The 16,907-nt window shown below is 40.5% G+C and overlaps 1 protein-coding gene across 1 annotated transcript; it reads right to left on the bottom strand.

Moving 5' to 3' along the window:
* Window positions 1–448: 448 nt before the first annotated feature.
* Window positions 449–16,362, bottom strand: LOC136437166 (hyaluronan mediated motility receptor-like). Its single transcript, XM_066431647.1, has 25 exons — window positions 16,161–16,362; window positions 15,534–15,632; window positions 14,998–15,116; window positions 11,494–11,586; window positions 10,489–10,677; window positions 10,052–10,141; window positions 9,521–9,632; window positions 9,120–9,185; window positions 8,909–8,982; window positions 8,601–8,687; window positions 8,157–8,257; window positions 7,661–7,747; window positions 6,640–6,747; window positions 6,117–6,187; window positions 5,457–5,605; window positions 4,918–5,040; window positions 4,145–4,236; window positions 3,712–3,828; window positions 2,887–3,045; window positions 2,625–2,678; window positions 2,237–2,290; window positions 2,047–2,097; window positions 1,803–1,853; window positions 1,077–1,302; window positions 449–484 (listed from the first exon to the last, which is right to left on the bottom strand). Exons 1-25 carry the CDS (start codon window positions 16,204–16,206, stop codon window positions 449–451), a joined length of 2,454 nt encoding a protein of 817 aa, XP_066287744.1. The 5' UTR covers window positions 16,207–16,362.
* Window positions 16,363–16,907: the final 545 nt, after the last annotated feature.

Genomic DNA, 16,907 nt, shown 5'->3' with positions numbered 1-16,907 from the left:
CATTCGTACATACGCTATCAGAGAACTTATTTTAGCCTTTTTAAGGTATCAAAGCAAAGGTGATAAATTCTTTACTAGCCAGACTAAACCAAGCTCCTAGTGGCCGGCCCGATGATTACTGTAGGGGGTCATTAAGAGATTGTGAGAGATTTTGTAAACACAGGTTAAATTCCTTACCTGCTGCAGGATCCTCGTTCTCCTTGTGCTTGAAGGCCTTGGAAGGGTCGAACCTGCGCACGCCCTGGGACTTGTTGATTTTGTCCTGCAGTTTCTGAGTTTGCCGCTTGTGTTTGGTCGACTCCTCACGCAACTTTGTCACTTCCTGAAATAGCAATTACAGAAATATAAATTTGATTCTGTCCTGATTCCATTCCTAGATATGTTTTCAGCATCTAGGTTGCAAATAAGTGCGCTCCTAGAAGTTCTGGTTCTAACCTATTTGAACTTCCTAGTGCAGTTTTTGCATGTGGTTGATTTTCTGCCTCTGATGTCCAAGCAGACACATGTGCTTACATACATTCACACTCACAGACACACACCAACACACAGATACACACACATATACCAAGGAGGTCTCAATCAGAATGACTCCTTGCACATATGCAAACACACACAAACCTGAGTGTACACACACATACAGACACCAACATGCAAAATCACACACACACACACATACAGACACACACACGGACACATACACTGATATAGACACACACACACACACACTCACAGACACAAACAGACATACACACATACAGACACACACACACACACACCTGTTTGAGTTTGACGGTCTCCTGCTGTAGTTTCTGGACGTGGCAGATTTTCTGTTTCTGATGGCCCAGCAGGTTCAAACACACACACACATACATACATGCACACATACATGCACACACACACACACACACACACACACACACACACACCTGTTTGAGTTTGACGTTCTCCTGCTGCAGTTTCTGGACGTGGTGGATTTTCTGTTTCTGGTTCTGATGACCCAGCAGGTTCAAACACACACATGCAAGGACGCACACACACACTCACACACACACACGCACACACAAACACACACACACCTGTTTGAGTTTGACGTTCTCCTGCTGTAGTTTCTGCACGTGGCGGATTTTCTGTTTCTGGTTCTGATGGCCCAGCAGGTTCGCGTACTGGTCCGCCAGTCGCTTCATCTCCCCCTGCGCTACAGTCGTCTGGCTCAAGAGGGCGTTCTTCTCCGCCTCGAAGGCGTCCAGCTGGTCCTGGAACGGCTCCACTTTTGCCTGCAGCTCTTCGAAGAGGGTCTGCCACCTGGGGAAAATATCATTATCACTCATTTACATGAAAAAACCTTCTCCTTCCTGTATCCCTACCGTCATACCTGGTTGGACAACCACCTAGAGCAGCCAACTAATATAACTCAAGCCACAAGTGACATTAAAACAGTCTGGTCTACTTTGTCCTGAGCAACCACTCCTCCTGAGTCAGCAACCTTTTTTTGCTCAGTACCTTGAATGTTTGCTGGATCTAGGTTTGACTGTACATATACTAAACCTTTTACATTTGAAATTGTTGTACATCATAAATGGCTGTGTGGTTGCTTCCTTCTGCTCTTTTAAATTGTAGTGAATAGGATTAAATGCAGTCAAATAGGTTAAATTCTAGCCTACCAATTTCATTTGTAGATATCAACACTCAGTCAAGATGGGCCTTTAAACTTCGGTTTGAATAACTTTTCCTTTAGCTTCATGAGTTGGTTGATCACTTTACAATGATCCATGCATGAATACAACAATATGTGATAATCTCACCTGTCAGCTTCTTCCTGAAGTCTGCTCAGTTCCTCAGGGTCTGCTTCAGCTCTGAAATTAAAAAAAAAAAGAGAGAGATAAATTTGATGACATGTACACTCTGCATATGCAAAACATACACTGTAGACTGACACTATTACAGAAATGAATCTTTGAAAGTTCCAATTGTCCCAAAGTGAGGATGGACTGTTGCAACCAACCTGTTTTCCTTAATTGTGCGACATGTGTATGGCTACAAACCAACCTTTGTTCCTCTTGAAGGGCTCTCAGTTCCTCCTGGTGTTGTTCTTCTTTTCTGTAAAATAAACGCTTTTTGTCTGTTTGTTTGTTTGAGACAAAATGGATGTCCTGCAAATGACTTCATCTCTTCATACACATGATGAAATGATGATGGAAAACAAAGTTAACTTTGACATATGTACATACAACTGTACCTCATCAGCACTTCTTGTAAGACGGACATCTCACCACTGGTCTCCTCTTTATGCCTACAATGAGAGCAAGGATGACATTTAGAAGATCAATTTCTTTGCAATGCTACAAGTTATGATTTGATATCTTATTCCTGTTTAAGTTGGAGGCTGTTAAGTCAACTAAGGTGTTATCTAAACTCTAAGAAATTTGGTTGTCACTTGTAAATTACCTATATGCAGCTATCTATTTTGCTCCTCGGACATTGAATTCCTCATTCAAACACTGAATAAAAAGGAAACTGATATACAAATAAATATTATACTGATCTACATTTGTTCAAGTTCTTCTCATCAAAATGAGCTCAGCAGCAAGATAAAATGTGACACCAAAAGGCAGTCACCGCCTCACCTCTGTAAGTCCATCTCCACATTGGCAGTTCTTGTGTGTGCATCAATCAAGCGCCTGCAACAAAACATGCAAAAAAGGAAACATTTGATAAAGCCTATTAAATGGTTCTTCAAATCAAACGAAACAAAAAAAAGATGTATGAACAATAGAAGGTAATTATAAGTATCAAGTACTGTAAAAGGAGAAAATGTTTGTGGGTATTTTGTGAGGGGAAGAAAATGGAGAGTTCGCCCTTATTAAGTATGTTCGATCGATCACTGACTTGCTGAACTCCTCCCGAGCTCGGGTGAACTCCGTCTCCTTCTCCTTCAGCACCTTCTCTAACTCCTTTGCCTGTTGCCTGGCAACCGCCTTCTCCTGGGTGATGGTCTTGAGCTGCTCCATGGTCTCTCCCTGCTCCTTTAAGGACGACTCCTTGTACCTGGGGAAACAGCATATGTGATGCACAACTATGCCCCCTATCAACTTCTCAAAGAATTGCAGAGAAGTCAAAGCTGAGATGCTGAATGTAAATACTAAATGTCAGAAGAAATGAAATATATGTCCTTTAAGAAATTCATTTTCTAAATTATGGTACAGTCAAACTTGATCACGACAACTACTCAATGGACTGAGGAAAAATGGTTGGTGACTGGAGGCAGTTACTCCTGAAAAGAAGGTCTTGCCTATTACAGTCAAATCTGTGTTAGTGGTCAACTGAATACGCAGCCACCTGGCCATAGTGATCAATTTTGTTAATTCCTTTGATTTTTCCCATTGACCTAAGCGTTAAGAATTCAGTCTACAGCGGTCATATATGAAAATGGACGGAACAGTTTTAATGGCTAATAACTGGAGGCAGTTGGGAGGCCAGATTTGACATAACTATGTTTGTTATCTATATCTATCTATACATATAAATAGTACTGGGCAAAACCCGGTTGGGGTGTCGCGCCCAGGGTGAACGCCTAAGGCGGCCGGTGGTGCTCCACCAAAAAAAGTGCAGAATTTAAACTAAACTAACAGTAATAAACATGAACGATATAATATAGAGAAAAAAAAGTAACTGGATGAAGTTAACACTTTTCTGAAAGGTACATGTACATACTTGTCAAACTCCTGAGCCATGCTGGTGAGTTTCTCCAGGGTCGTCTTATTCTGTTCCTTCATCTTGTCAGACATCTCCTGGTTCAGGTGCAGAAGGCTCTCCAACTTCTTCTTCTTCCTGGTAAACAACAACAAGGTTTTTATGTCTTTCATTGAATCCATCTTTAGAATATCAATCAAGGTTAGATATCAAGATAGTACAATAAATCAAGCAACTGGACACATTCTGAGACCTTTCAGATAGCATCCACTTTCTTTCATCAGTGACTGAGAAACTTTGTATTATTCATTATGTGTATATTAATAGCTGGGAAGCCTTTTCAATGTTTGCATTACATGCCAATGTGACAATTTGTTGGTGGTCCCTAGATTATCTTTCCCATTGACAAAAACATTAAGAATCCTTTCTATAGCGACCACCTAGATTAACTCACTTATCCAGCTGCTCTTGAAGAGATGACTTCTCCTCCCCCTGCTCCTGAATGGTACGTTCCATCTGTTCCACCTCTGACCTCAGCTCTTCCACCTACATGCAGTGAGGAAAAGTCACATCTCGTCAGTCACCAGTACATGGACTGCTAGCATGCTAAATATGAACAGAGACCACTTGCAGAAACAATTTAAGTACAAACTGCCAATGACATACAGGAATAGCAAAGCAATCCTCTATGTTAAATTTATGACAGTGAATGTTGTTTTCTATGTCCACAGGTATGCTAGCCACAACTTTGTTCAAGGTACCAAGCATTACTGACAGTAATGGCGATCTTGTATGTCTTTAATGAATGTATGATATATGTTTGAGGTGGTGCTAAATTGCCAATTGTCATTGTACTGTAGCTCATTAGGTGAACCTGTCCTTGGTGCTGATTGGACAATCAGCCTGGTTTTGAACCTCTCCTTGGTGCTGATTGGACGATCAGTCTGGTTTTGAGCCAGTCCTTGGTACTGATTGGACAATCAACTTGGTTTTGAACCTGTCCTTGGTGCTGATTGGACAGTCAGCATGGTTGTGAACCTGTCCTTGGTGCTGATTGGACAATCAGCCTGGTTTTGAGCCAGTCCTTGGTACTGATTGGACAAACAGCCAGGTTTTGAGTATGCCCTTGGTACTGATTGGACAATCAGAATGGTTTGAACCTGTTCTTGGTGCTGATTTGCCAATAGATAATGAAAAATAAAAGTTCTAACAAAATCACAAACATACCTGTGTCAGTAAGGTGTCCATCTCTGTTGTCAACTCATCCAGTTTGTTCTCTTTCTCATCTTTTGTTCTCTTGAACTCCTCACGGAGGTCGGACAGTTCCCGCTGGGCGGAGTCTTTCCTCTCCTGTACAACAGTAAATACACAACAACATGGTCAACATTTTCACCTTACTTGTTGTTGATCTTATTTCCTTTAGAAGGATGGCCTTCTCAATATGAGAGTATGGCTTTTGTATAGAAGACTTGGCATCAAATGGAAGTCAATACACTTACTAAGGCTTGAGTCTGAGGGGAAAGTTTGCACCTTAATCGGTCTGCAACTTACATGTAGCCCATGCAATTCAACCCCTTCCTCTAATAAGATCATACAATACTAGTATACATCAGTTCACGGTGACCACTCAATGTTAACAGTGCTGTTGATCATTGTAAGTACAACGTAATCAATTTAAAGTGAATACAGGTTGCATGTTCTGTAATAACCTGCTGGATGTACATGTAGGTATAATTGTTTAACAATGCAACTACAATTAGATGTACCTTTTCTGTGTTAACCTGCTGAATGAGGCTGAGGTTGTTGGCCTGTAGAGTCTGACACTCGTCCTCCCGTGAGCTCAGCGCCGTTCTCGTGTTCTGGAGCTCTGTCTGAAGCTGCTTCTCTCTCTGGTCGTGCTCGGTACTCGCAGTGGCTGCAGAAACACAAGCATGGCGATCAGAGATGGCAGACTTCACCCCCTTAGACACATTCAGGACCCACGACTTTGCTCCAAACCATCCCCCAACCATGTTTGGCGCTGGGTCTTGCTCCAGTTCATTCCCCTGATCGCATTTAAGAAGAATATGACTTTCCCGATTATGGTTTGTCAAACTTCACAGTCAACTGTAACAGATGACTTTTAAAACTAGTATTGTAGCAACCTCGCCAACCAACTTCCAACCACAGATGACCTTGTTCACGACTCAGTACTCTGAACCATGGTCTGGAATATGTCAGGAGAGAATGGTCGTTTATTTGTGAGAGGGGCTTTATCCAAACTGTTTTGCTTATCTTCCAGTCCCACAGGCAGACTTAGCAGCACTGAGGATGTATGGCGACACTGCATTGTGAATCACAAAAACACACAGACAAGTGCAAATAGAAACACACAGACAGACAAATCAAAACCTCACTTCATTGTAGGAGTAATATTGTTAACATACCAAAGGCTGTCTCCAGAGTTTGGTACTTTTCTGTGATGTTCCTGATGTTGTTGGTCATCAAATCTTCATTCCTGGAGGAGCAGAAAAAGAAGAAATTAAAATAAATATCACACCCAACTTGTAACTTTTAAAGATGACTAAGGATGTAAAAGTCTTTTAATTTAGAATCGTGCATGACATACGTGAAACTTGTGTCAGAGACCAAATAAAACAATTGAAAAAATAATAAAATATTGAAAAGAGCTTGAAGTTTTTGCATGTTACAGTCAAGCAAGAACCCCTGTCAGTTGCACAGTAGATGCATTTTGCTAATATCAACATTTAGATTAGTGGCTCTGACACAAATAGAATACAACATGGTGTATTCTGTATCGCCCAAGGTGCTGGCCCGACCGGGGGTCGTATTGTATTCTATCTTATATCATTATCATATCATACCCTCCCGAAAAACACACATTTCAATTTTGAACGTTTTTGCGGCCCAGGTATGTCACAAACACAGTTATATTCTAGTAAAACTTACTCCCTGAGCTGTTCCTGCAGCTGTTTGATGCTGTCCTGTGCCTGGGACAGCTGCTGTTCCGCTGCTGTCACAGCCTCGACCTTCTGCTGAACAGCAGCCTCCAGCTCACTTCAGCAACAACATAAACAACAGGTCGATCAACAGTGGAAGATCATAGGCAGGAAATTTTCCGTCTTAATTGAAAGAAAAAGATGATTAATATTTTCAAATAGTGGAGGTAAAGGTAAAGCAGGCATCCTCAATTGAGGTGAAGCATGATGCTTTTTCAAGTACGTAGCTAGTGGTAGTGCAATGTGGCTTTGCTAGGCTTCCGTTTTTGACCAAGCACACCGGGTCACCCCTACTCTTCTCATTTTCATTTCATTTCTTTATTTAACCAGAAGACACACTCAGGTCTCTTGACCTGTTTGTAAGTGTGTTGGTCAACCCTGTAAGGACCACTCAAGGGACTTCAAGAAAATGGTCACAGTAGAAAGGTGACCAATGGAAACAGGATTCTTAATGCCTGGGTCTCAAAGGGAAAATAATACAGTGACCACCACAAAGTGGCCACAATGGCCTTATGTAGAGGTGGTTACTTGAACAGGTTTGACTGTATATCAATGACCAGGTGGTCCTTATGTAGAGGTGGTCACTAGTACAGGTTTGACTGTATATCAATGACCAGGTGGTCCTTATGTAGAGGTGGTCACTTGTACAGGTTTGACTGTATATCAATGGTCAGGTGGTCCTTATGTAGAGGTGGTCACTAGAACAGGTTTGACTGTATATCAATGTTCAGGTGGTCCTTATGTGGAGGTGGTCACTTGTACAGGTTTGACTGTATATCAATGGCCATGTGGTCCTTATGTAGAGGTGGTCTGTAGTACAGGTTTGACTGTGTATCAATGGCCAGGTGGTCCTTAGGTGGAGGTGGTCACTACTGCATGTCTGACAGCATTATTCTGTTGCCTGTAATGCTATAATCTTATTGTGTTGCTTGTCTGATACTCAAACTTTCATTTCTAAGACAGTCCCATACCTGATGTGTGTCTGGTAGCTGTGTTCCTTCTCACCACCAACCTGAGCTGAGGCTTCCATGTACGATACCTTGTCTTCAAGTGTTCGCCTGCAAAAATGTTAACACGACCATGTTTACAATGTGCAACTTTCATACCTTAAGTCATTTCTAAAGCCTTTTAGAGATCATATCCCTTTTGGTTCCAACAGGAAAGTTATATATAGAGTGTATAGGATGAAAGTACAAGGGAAATTGTCGTAGCCTTTTGCAACAAGAACAAACTGACATTTTATGATAGACATTCATCTTGAAAGCATGCCAAGTCATCCCTTAATTACTCTTACTTAATTCTTGATCTATCCCTTAGTTTAACTATTTGACCGTTGGGGCACCACAGTAGGTCTGGCAACCAGTTTTCTCTCCCTTCTACGTTTTCTGTGAAGGGCTGAAAGATGACTTTTTATTAGGTCCTTAGGTTATGTTCTTCTATCTAGTCTAAGATGCATATGTAGCATACTTCTCTTCCTCCAGTGTTCTTAAAGTCTCTGTTGTTTCCTTGAGATTTTCCTCAGCTATCTTCAGTGCAGCCTCTAGCTGTGACTGGCGCTCTACAGCATTCTGTACAGGCAGGGGAATATGTTCTATGTAAACCTCATCAACTTGTTCAGAAGTACATTTTACTTCTTCCTGGGGGTTCTGTACGTGTACATGCAATGAAATTTATGACTGTAAAAAGATGACATTGCCCTGATAGAGGCAGCAAAGCACCTGGCAAAATGTCAACAAAGAAAAAAAATTAGATTGTGTGCCCAAGAAAACTATGTTGAATATACATGTCATGCACTGATGAGAATGCACTGATAAGCACCGGTTGGAAATGTATATAACTCCTACTGTTTCAAAAGGACCAAAGAAGATCAAGAAGGAAGTGTGTTTTTAAACTGTGTACATGTTGTTTTACCTGATACTTTTCTGTCAGACTATCTTCTATCTGCTGAATCCTTCTCTCAGACTCCTGTATCGCCTCCTGGAGTTTCTTCTGCAGAGCCTGGATATCACGAACAATGGTTCATGTTACCGAAAATATGTAATGTTACATATATTAAAGTCTGTCCAAACTTTGATTACCTGTACAGTTTGGTAATACAACAAAGCAAAGTAAAACAGTAGTAGTAGCATCCAGTACATGTATTTGATTACACTACTGTGATGGTCAATCACACAAGGGTGGGCAGCAGTCATTTAGCAAAATAAAAAAAAACCTCTAACCTGATTTTCCTCTTTCTCCTGTGCCACAGCCTCCTCAAGCGATCTGTTCTCAGATCTCAGCTGGTCTGTCAGCACTGGGGGGAAAGGAAATATAGGCTTTTAAAGAAATAACAAGATATACAACTAATAAGACATGAAGAAATTGCCCAAATAGCCCACGACTTAACTTTTTGTTTAAGGCTTAATTTAGTTAGTAGAGCAGGTTCCGTACTTTGCAGCTGGGAGACTTCGTTCTCTGTCTGCTCACTGAGGACCTGGATCTCCTGGTTGGTTTTGGCTGGAAGACAAAATTGGAGATAGAATAACTATTATTAAGATTGTAACATAGAAACAGGTTTTCTGTGGATCTCCATGCCATTCACTTTTATGTTATGGCAGGGTAGGGCCGGGAAGGACTACTGTACAGGTATATATTTTTTAAAGGTTGACAATTCAAGCCTGGGAACAAAAATCAAATCAATTCTTGATCAATTTCTATTATATAAATTGCATATGAATTTATGATCATATACTAGATATAATTAATGCTATAGGGGTAATCTCCATTGCTTGGATATTACCATAGGGCGAAGGTTTGCTGTCTCTAACTGAGTGAAATAGTCCAGTACCAACCGAGTGCGTCGTTCCTCTCCCTGAGCGCGGCGATGTTTGTCCTGGCGGCGTCCAGGTCGGCCTGCAGGTTCCTCACCTGGGCGTCCCGCTCTGTCTGTAGGCTGGACAACTCCTGGGTAGCAGGGGTCGTTATTTTACATAATGAATACAATGTTTTAGATAATACCAAAACAAATCAAGCAACTGGATTAATTTTCTTAAGAGTCAGATGTTTCAGATAGCATCTACTACGGTATCTTTCAACTGCAATGAGTGTACAAATTGATGAAAGATGGTAATGCTATCTGAAACATCTGTCTATTCAGAGGATTTGTCCAGTAACTTGATTTATTCTATAATGCTCTACCTGGATGTCTAATATTCAGTAACATGGTGTTGTTAGGACTAGACAGCATATCAATAATACCTGCACAGCTCTTATTTCAACCAGATTCCTGCACTAACTTTTATATGCAGGTGGTATTTCATGATCAACTACTAGTACTGATACAGATATGCAAGACAGACAGATATGCAAGGAAAGAAAGCTACCTGTTGTTTCGCCTGTAGTTTAGCCCTGATGTCAGCCAGGTCCTGATGAGCACTCTCGTGTCTCTGTCTGGTGCCCTCCATACTGGATACCTGAATATGTGGTAAAGTAAAACATAGTATACACTGTACCAACATTTAGCTTAATTAAGTAGCGTGCATGTCGGGTGAGTGACACAGACGGGATTCAAACTTATATGGCTTCTTGTTCTGGAGGCAGGGTCACTAACCACTGGACTATGCACAATGAACTGCAAAACATACCAACACTATGTACAAAGCTTGATGTTCTGATCATCTGAGCTCTCAAAGGAAGAGTTTGATAGCAAAATGTGCCCTATATCTACCTATGTATCTATCACAATCAGTATATAAACAATAAATAAATTGACATTTTTGACAGTGCACAACCATGACTAAAACAGTATTCGGGTTTCTACCTTTGCCTTGAGCAGATCATTAGCCTTGTTCAGCTCCTTGCTCTGCCTCTCGAGTGTCGCCACGTTGGTGGTGAGGGCGTTCTTGTCGGCGAGCGCAGCCTTCAGCTTTCCCTCCGTTTTTTGCAGCTCCTCCTTTGCTGCGGACAGCTGCGCGTCGTGCTCGGAACGCTGCTGCAGTAAACGACGCAGCTGGAGGGAGCAAGTTATTGTACGTTTGTTAATTTCATTCAAAACTTTATTTCATTAAATCAATGCTACAATTTTTGTTAATTAAATGGCCAAAATATATTAATAGTGTATAAGCTTACAAGATTTTGAACACCTTTCAGGGCTCGAAATCCATTTTTGCAACTAGGTGCACTGGTGCACCCTACCAAGAGAATTAGGTGCACAGAAAGAAATTTGGGTGCACCACATAAAAGAAAGTTGAATGACAACAAAACATAATTACAGTTTAATGCTCTTTTTTCATTATAATTAAGAAGTCCAATCTGTAATTCTCTAGCTTCCAATTTTCAGACAAATAGTGCATCAAAGAAAGTGCAACAAAGGGTTATATTGCTTTTTCTGATACTGTTTACTAGTGTACTATAGTACCTTTACCCTAAAGCCTACAAAAATAGCTAGGTGCACTGGTGCACCCACAGTCAAAAATTAGGTGCACAGCTCCAATTTTGGGTGCACACAGGCTCACATGCACCCACTATTTCGAGCCCTGCCTTTGCACAGTGGTATCATTAATTACATGTATCTTTATATATTCTTTCTTTGCTTACTAGTATTGTATCTTTGTTATGTGCAAAACAAACAATAAGCAAAATACAATATAGTAGCCTGGGAGCAATCCTATTTAGTTTACCTGGTCTCACTGTCTGAGAGGAAGCGAGAATGGGAGACACATGGTAAACTAGCTATAGATAAAATGGCACCCAGGCTACATGTATATTGTTTTTGCCTTATTGTTTGTTTATCTGCCAGTTATGTCTGAAGATACACATGTATTACCTCTCTCTCCAGACGTTCCTTCTCTTTTTTCAGCTCAGAAGACGGATGGTCGGACGTCTTCCCTTTGGCTGAAGTCTGTAAAACGGGAAGCAACTATTTCAAGGAAAGTTGCAAGCATTGTCGGGGCTGTGGGAATATCTCAGGAACAGATAGAAATGCAGAATAACTGCAGTTCTTTCCTTTAGTTACTGATGAAAGTTTCTGGATGCTGTCTGAAAAGTCTGGCTGTTTCAATGTCTAATCCAGCTTGAATACATGTCTATAGCTAGCTACTACTAGTAAAGGGCACACGGCTATTTCACAATCAGGTGTACCCCAACCTTGCCACTGGGGGCCAAAATTCAACTTCATTATATTGTAAATTTGTTGTTGCCAGTTCAAAGGTACATGCTTTGGGCATACTATCTGAAAGGATCTCCGCACAACAAGCTTTTATAAGTTTGTTGCAGGGTTTTCTATGGATGGACCATTGGGGGGGTACGGACGCTACAACTGTAAAACTACTTGAACAGTAACATACTGTTGATTCAAATAAGGAATGACAAATGGTTGCTAATCCTTATCATCTTCAATAAGTACCATTTCCTACCCTAGAAAACCAGAATAAGTTACAGTATATCCATGTGTGGGCATTTTCTGGTCATTTATTGCAAAGTAATTTTAATCGCTATACTATTGTTTATCTGTAAAATAAGGTCGAATAGTATTATTCTTCACCCAGGCACTTCAGCAGCTAAAATTTGGCACTATTTCATCCCATAGATTATCCTACATGAAACTCCAGCTGTAATGATTATAGCATGACTTGCAAACATTTCTAATTACTATAAATGAACATGTGGGCAAGGGGGTACGGACGCTACACAACAGACTTCATACATTGGTGCTTTATCAATTTGTCTGAACTGCTTAAAACAATGATTAAAACAATAATTATTTGCTTATGGCTGTTCTTTAAAGCATTCACAAATGCTGTCACAGTATTTTAACAAAGAAAAGGATGAGCAGGATAGTTTGATTAAAGATTTCTTCCAAATTCCATTATGGATCTTTTAGCGCTTCAGAACAAGGTGTTGGAAGGGTGGGTCTTACCTATCAAACAAGCTTAGATTGCACACAAGACTGCAACAACACTTCTCATATCGTCGAAGTATCACAAGGAAACAAAACAACAGTTCATTTGGTCTCGTTATATGCAAATTTCGCAGTTTACTCCAGGAAAAGGGACAATAATGTAGGGGGTACGGACGCTACATACGTACATCATGTAGCTCTGAAAGTCTTGTACTTTTACATCTGCTAATTGATACAAAGATAAAAAAAGGATCCTATTATACTAACCAATATAGTTTATCCATACTAATCAATTAAATTAAAAAGAGAGAACTACAAACTGTGTCCTATAACACTGAATGAATTACTTGTTGGTGTTCTTTCAAGCTATTGACTGAAATGTTCTTTAATTTTTCAATGTCCCCTTCAGAGAATCAGACTTGCTCTCTGAAGTTGTTCAGGAGAGAAAAGCCCACTGTTCAGAGGATGTTTTCTGTTGGTTCTCCTGAGGTGTTCTTGTTTTCTGGCCAAATGTATAATTCTTCATTTTTTTCATGAAGGATAATTGAGCTTCTTCCTCCAGAGCTGTTCTTCAAATTCAATCACCCCAGCCATGTAAATGATGCATGTCTTTTCTCCTGCCCATCAGCCTGAGTTGTCTATAAGTATGTTTCAATATGTTCACAATAAAGCCTTACACAGGTGAATTGGTGGTTGTCTGATGTTCTGTTCTTGAGATATATGAAAAATGATAAAATTGCTTACTTAGCGAATCTTGTAGGGAATCAAAGGCCCAAAATCTTTAATTGCCAATTTCTCAGCCATACAACATCAAATTTGCTTCAAACAAAAACCATTTTGTTTCTTACAGTGTGCTCTTTCTGATAAACTGAATTTTTGATGGCTCACACAATGGCTTTATATCTCTGTTCAAGTCTGTTGTTCAATATCCTTATTTTGAGCTGACTCTCATCCTGGGGTCTAGCCTCTGCTGCTAATACCGTATCCCCCCCCCCCCCCTTATTAACCACTGCACCAACTGAATTGGGATCAGGGCACATGGTGTGAGAATTCTGGGACATTTAAATTTCTTGGAGGGTATCATCTGTCATCTCAAGGACATCTGGCTGGTTTGGAAGTAACCATTTACAGTGTTTGGGAGGGGTGTTACCGTGTACCAAACGTATACAGATTTGTCCCAAAAATAGGCAAAAACACATCTAAAATTCATCACAAAGTCACAAATTTACTGAAAATGTTAACATTCTATATCTGTTTCAACTGTCATTGATGTATTATCTCAGATTTGTACTATTTAGATAGCAATTTTGGCAGTATTTTGCTGAAAACTTTAAATGGGGGTACGGATGCTACAGGTAGGGGTACGGACGCTACAGGGGGTACGGACGCTACATTTTGATGTTCATGGTGCTATATCAGACAACGTCTTTATGACAGCAATGGTTTAAATGGTGTTTTAGTATGTGCCAGTAGAGGCCTCCTAACCATCAGTATCATTAGCCTGCAGGACTTTGATAGTATTGAAATCAAGGGGGGGTACGGACGCTACAGATTTTTTCGGAAAATGGCGTCCTGGACTTTGATCTCCAACTGTACGTCATAAAATGGAGCGAGCGATTCCATTCTACTTCTGTACCTTCGTACATATCATACATTGATTTTAAGAGCCAAATCAACAGCTATACAAGAATATTATTAAGTGTTACAGGTTCAGAAATATTCATTTAAAACTAGACAGAAAATTGGTAACACGTGGGTAAAAGTAGAAAATAGCCCTGTTGGAGAAAAAAATGGCCTAGAATGATCCAATAAAAGTGAAATATCACAAGTAGACATATAACTGCATGTAGAAAGCAAATGGTTTTTAATTTGCAAGTACAAAATGTGCTTTTAGGTCTAATGCAAAGTATTAGTAAAAATGAATGGTCCCTGGTAACGCTTAAAATCGACCAATTTTAGGTCACGTTTCGGTCAATATTTTTCTTAAATATTAATCAATTTTGAAAAAAAAATTTTCCTTGCATTCCTTCTTGCACAAGCTGTCAGGAAATGACAGTCTGAAACAGTCATATGTTATGTAGACTTTGCTATCCACTGGTAACATGTTGGGAAAAAAAGGGGTACACCTGATTGTGAAATAGCCGACAGTATTTAAAGGTGGAGCCCAACACTCTCTTTCTATCACCTTTACCTCCCCTACCGAAGTCATGTACCCATTGTTACACCAGGGTGGAGTGAGGAAAGTCATATGAATCATATTATGATTAAAAAGTGCCTTTCCCAAGGACACGACGTCTAGCCAGGAATGCATTGAATCAAACCTGTGACCTCTCGATCACATGTATACTAGACTACTAGTAGCCATTCCCCGCCATGTAAGAAGAATCATACATTTACCAAAGGGATGGATTTGAAATAAAAGATCCCTACCGCGGGGGTTCCCCCAGGGAAGAGTTTCTTGGCCAGTCCGTCTCCGGGCGTGTCCAGGTTACTGGTGGAGCTGCTCTTGGTCCGGTTCAGCTTGGCAGACGATGGTGCGGGAGGGGGGTCTGGCAGGGGAGGGGAGTAACAGAAGACGGTTTAACTTTAAGTTCCTTCTTTTTTACTGAACTATATGTATGATGGTGATAGATATGTTATTTATTGTCATACTTTGTCCTTTTACCAGAGAGTGGCATATGTATGAAGTTCATCCTTTACTAAAGGCTTTAGTACAGTTTATATTAATCTTACAGTTACAGTCACACTTTCAGTCAGGACCTCTCCAACTTGATACTAACTGTACTGTTATATTATGTGAATCATTCAGCCAATTAGCATTAATATTGGCTATTTATCAATAATTCTTATCTTTCATTCTAGCATTGGTACAATAATCTATTCCGCGGAGCCAGATTTAGTGACATACACACTGAGACAGACACAAATTGAAAATCATGGAGAGTCAGAGGGAGACTATAATTCACCTTTTGGTACTTTGAAGCGCTCTGATTTGGTGATGACGGCACCGTGAGCTCCGTTCTCTGGCTGCTGCACCTCGTAATGCCCTGGTGGAGGGGCGCAACCTGCAAGGCAATCAGTGACACATACACGTTAATATCAGTGTGCTTTCTTTTTTCAGTGAGGCAATTTGCATTGCTTAATGATGCCTGTAGTTTCATCATTTGTGCACCGAATAGCACTTGAAGCATTGGTTTTTTGGGGGGGGGGGTAATACTCTCAAGGATCTGCACCTCATGATCAGCTACAACCAAGGGCAAGGAGGTTGAATATAGAACCCCCTTGCTACAATTCAGCATAATTTTTTTTCAACTTCAAGTCTTCAACAGTTCAAGAGAAAAACTGTCAACTGCCATAATTTATTCAGTGTGTCGGACCCCATATCCAAATAAACAAGAATGGCATGATGTCAACGAATAAACCAGAGTGTGATATAACGAAGCACTAGTATTCAGATTCAAATTCACAAATTATCACAGGAAGAGAAAAGCGTTGCAAAACATCGCCGCCCTCCCCCACCGCCGTCCCAGTTCCTGCTCTAGTGCTCTGTCACGCTGTCAAACTACAAATATTGAAAATGTGGATTCTCTTACCTGCATCGTCGTAATATCGCTTGATCTTCGCCTTTGAGAAAGACATTCTCGAATGTTCTGTGCCACAATAACTTTTAGAGGAAGAAACTACGAGAGGAACGGAACAGCTGGCGAAATAACACGACAAAGGTGAAAATCGCTGCACAAAACAACTTCGTAAAAGGGCGGCCGTTTGGAGCTGACCAATCAGAGCGAGAGACCTTTCAACTATGACCTTTGTACACTGTAATTTCTTTTGTCTCGCTAAGCGCTGCTCAGGACAACATTTGCAAACATGATGAAAAAACTCATCAAATTTAGCTACAATAATATAACCAACCTATAAGATCAAATTAAAATAAAATCCTGTAAAAATGTTAGACGGCGCACCGATGCGCAGCGTCACCTAGCGATTGTCATAAGACTTGCATGACACCGGCCCGTCTGGGCGCTACCATTCTTTAGTTAGAGGGGGTTCTACCATGCTACATACTGCTACACTTAGCTATATTAAAGTAAATTCAATGTGATCATTCAGTCACTGACTAATCTTATGTGGCTCAAAAGTTCACTGTTTGCCTTGCTATGGTCTAGGTCCCGCATAGAACTGTAATGAAATATGTTAACTATCATTTATTGCTAACGTTATATCCATCCTGAACTTTGTTGTCTAAACCCCATTTAATCTTTTACTTTGTTTACTCTTTGTTTTTCCTAAAAACAAGAGACCTCGAAATGAAAGCTCGGAATTGTTTATTCAGTTGATAT

This window comes from Branchiostoma lanceolatum, chromosome 6, assembly GCF_035083965.1.
Source record: "Branchiostoma lanceolatum isolate klBraLanc5 chromosome 6, klBraLanc5.hap2, whole genome shotgun sequence".
NCBI classification, from domain to species: Eukaryota; Metazoa; Chordata; class Leptocardii; order Amphioxiformes; family Branchiostomatidae; genus Branchiostoma; species Branchiostoma lanceolatum.
The sequence above is the reverse complement of the archived record's forward strand: the minus strand, read 5'-3'. Positions and strand labels throughout refer to the sequence as shown.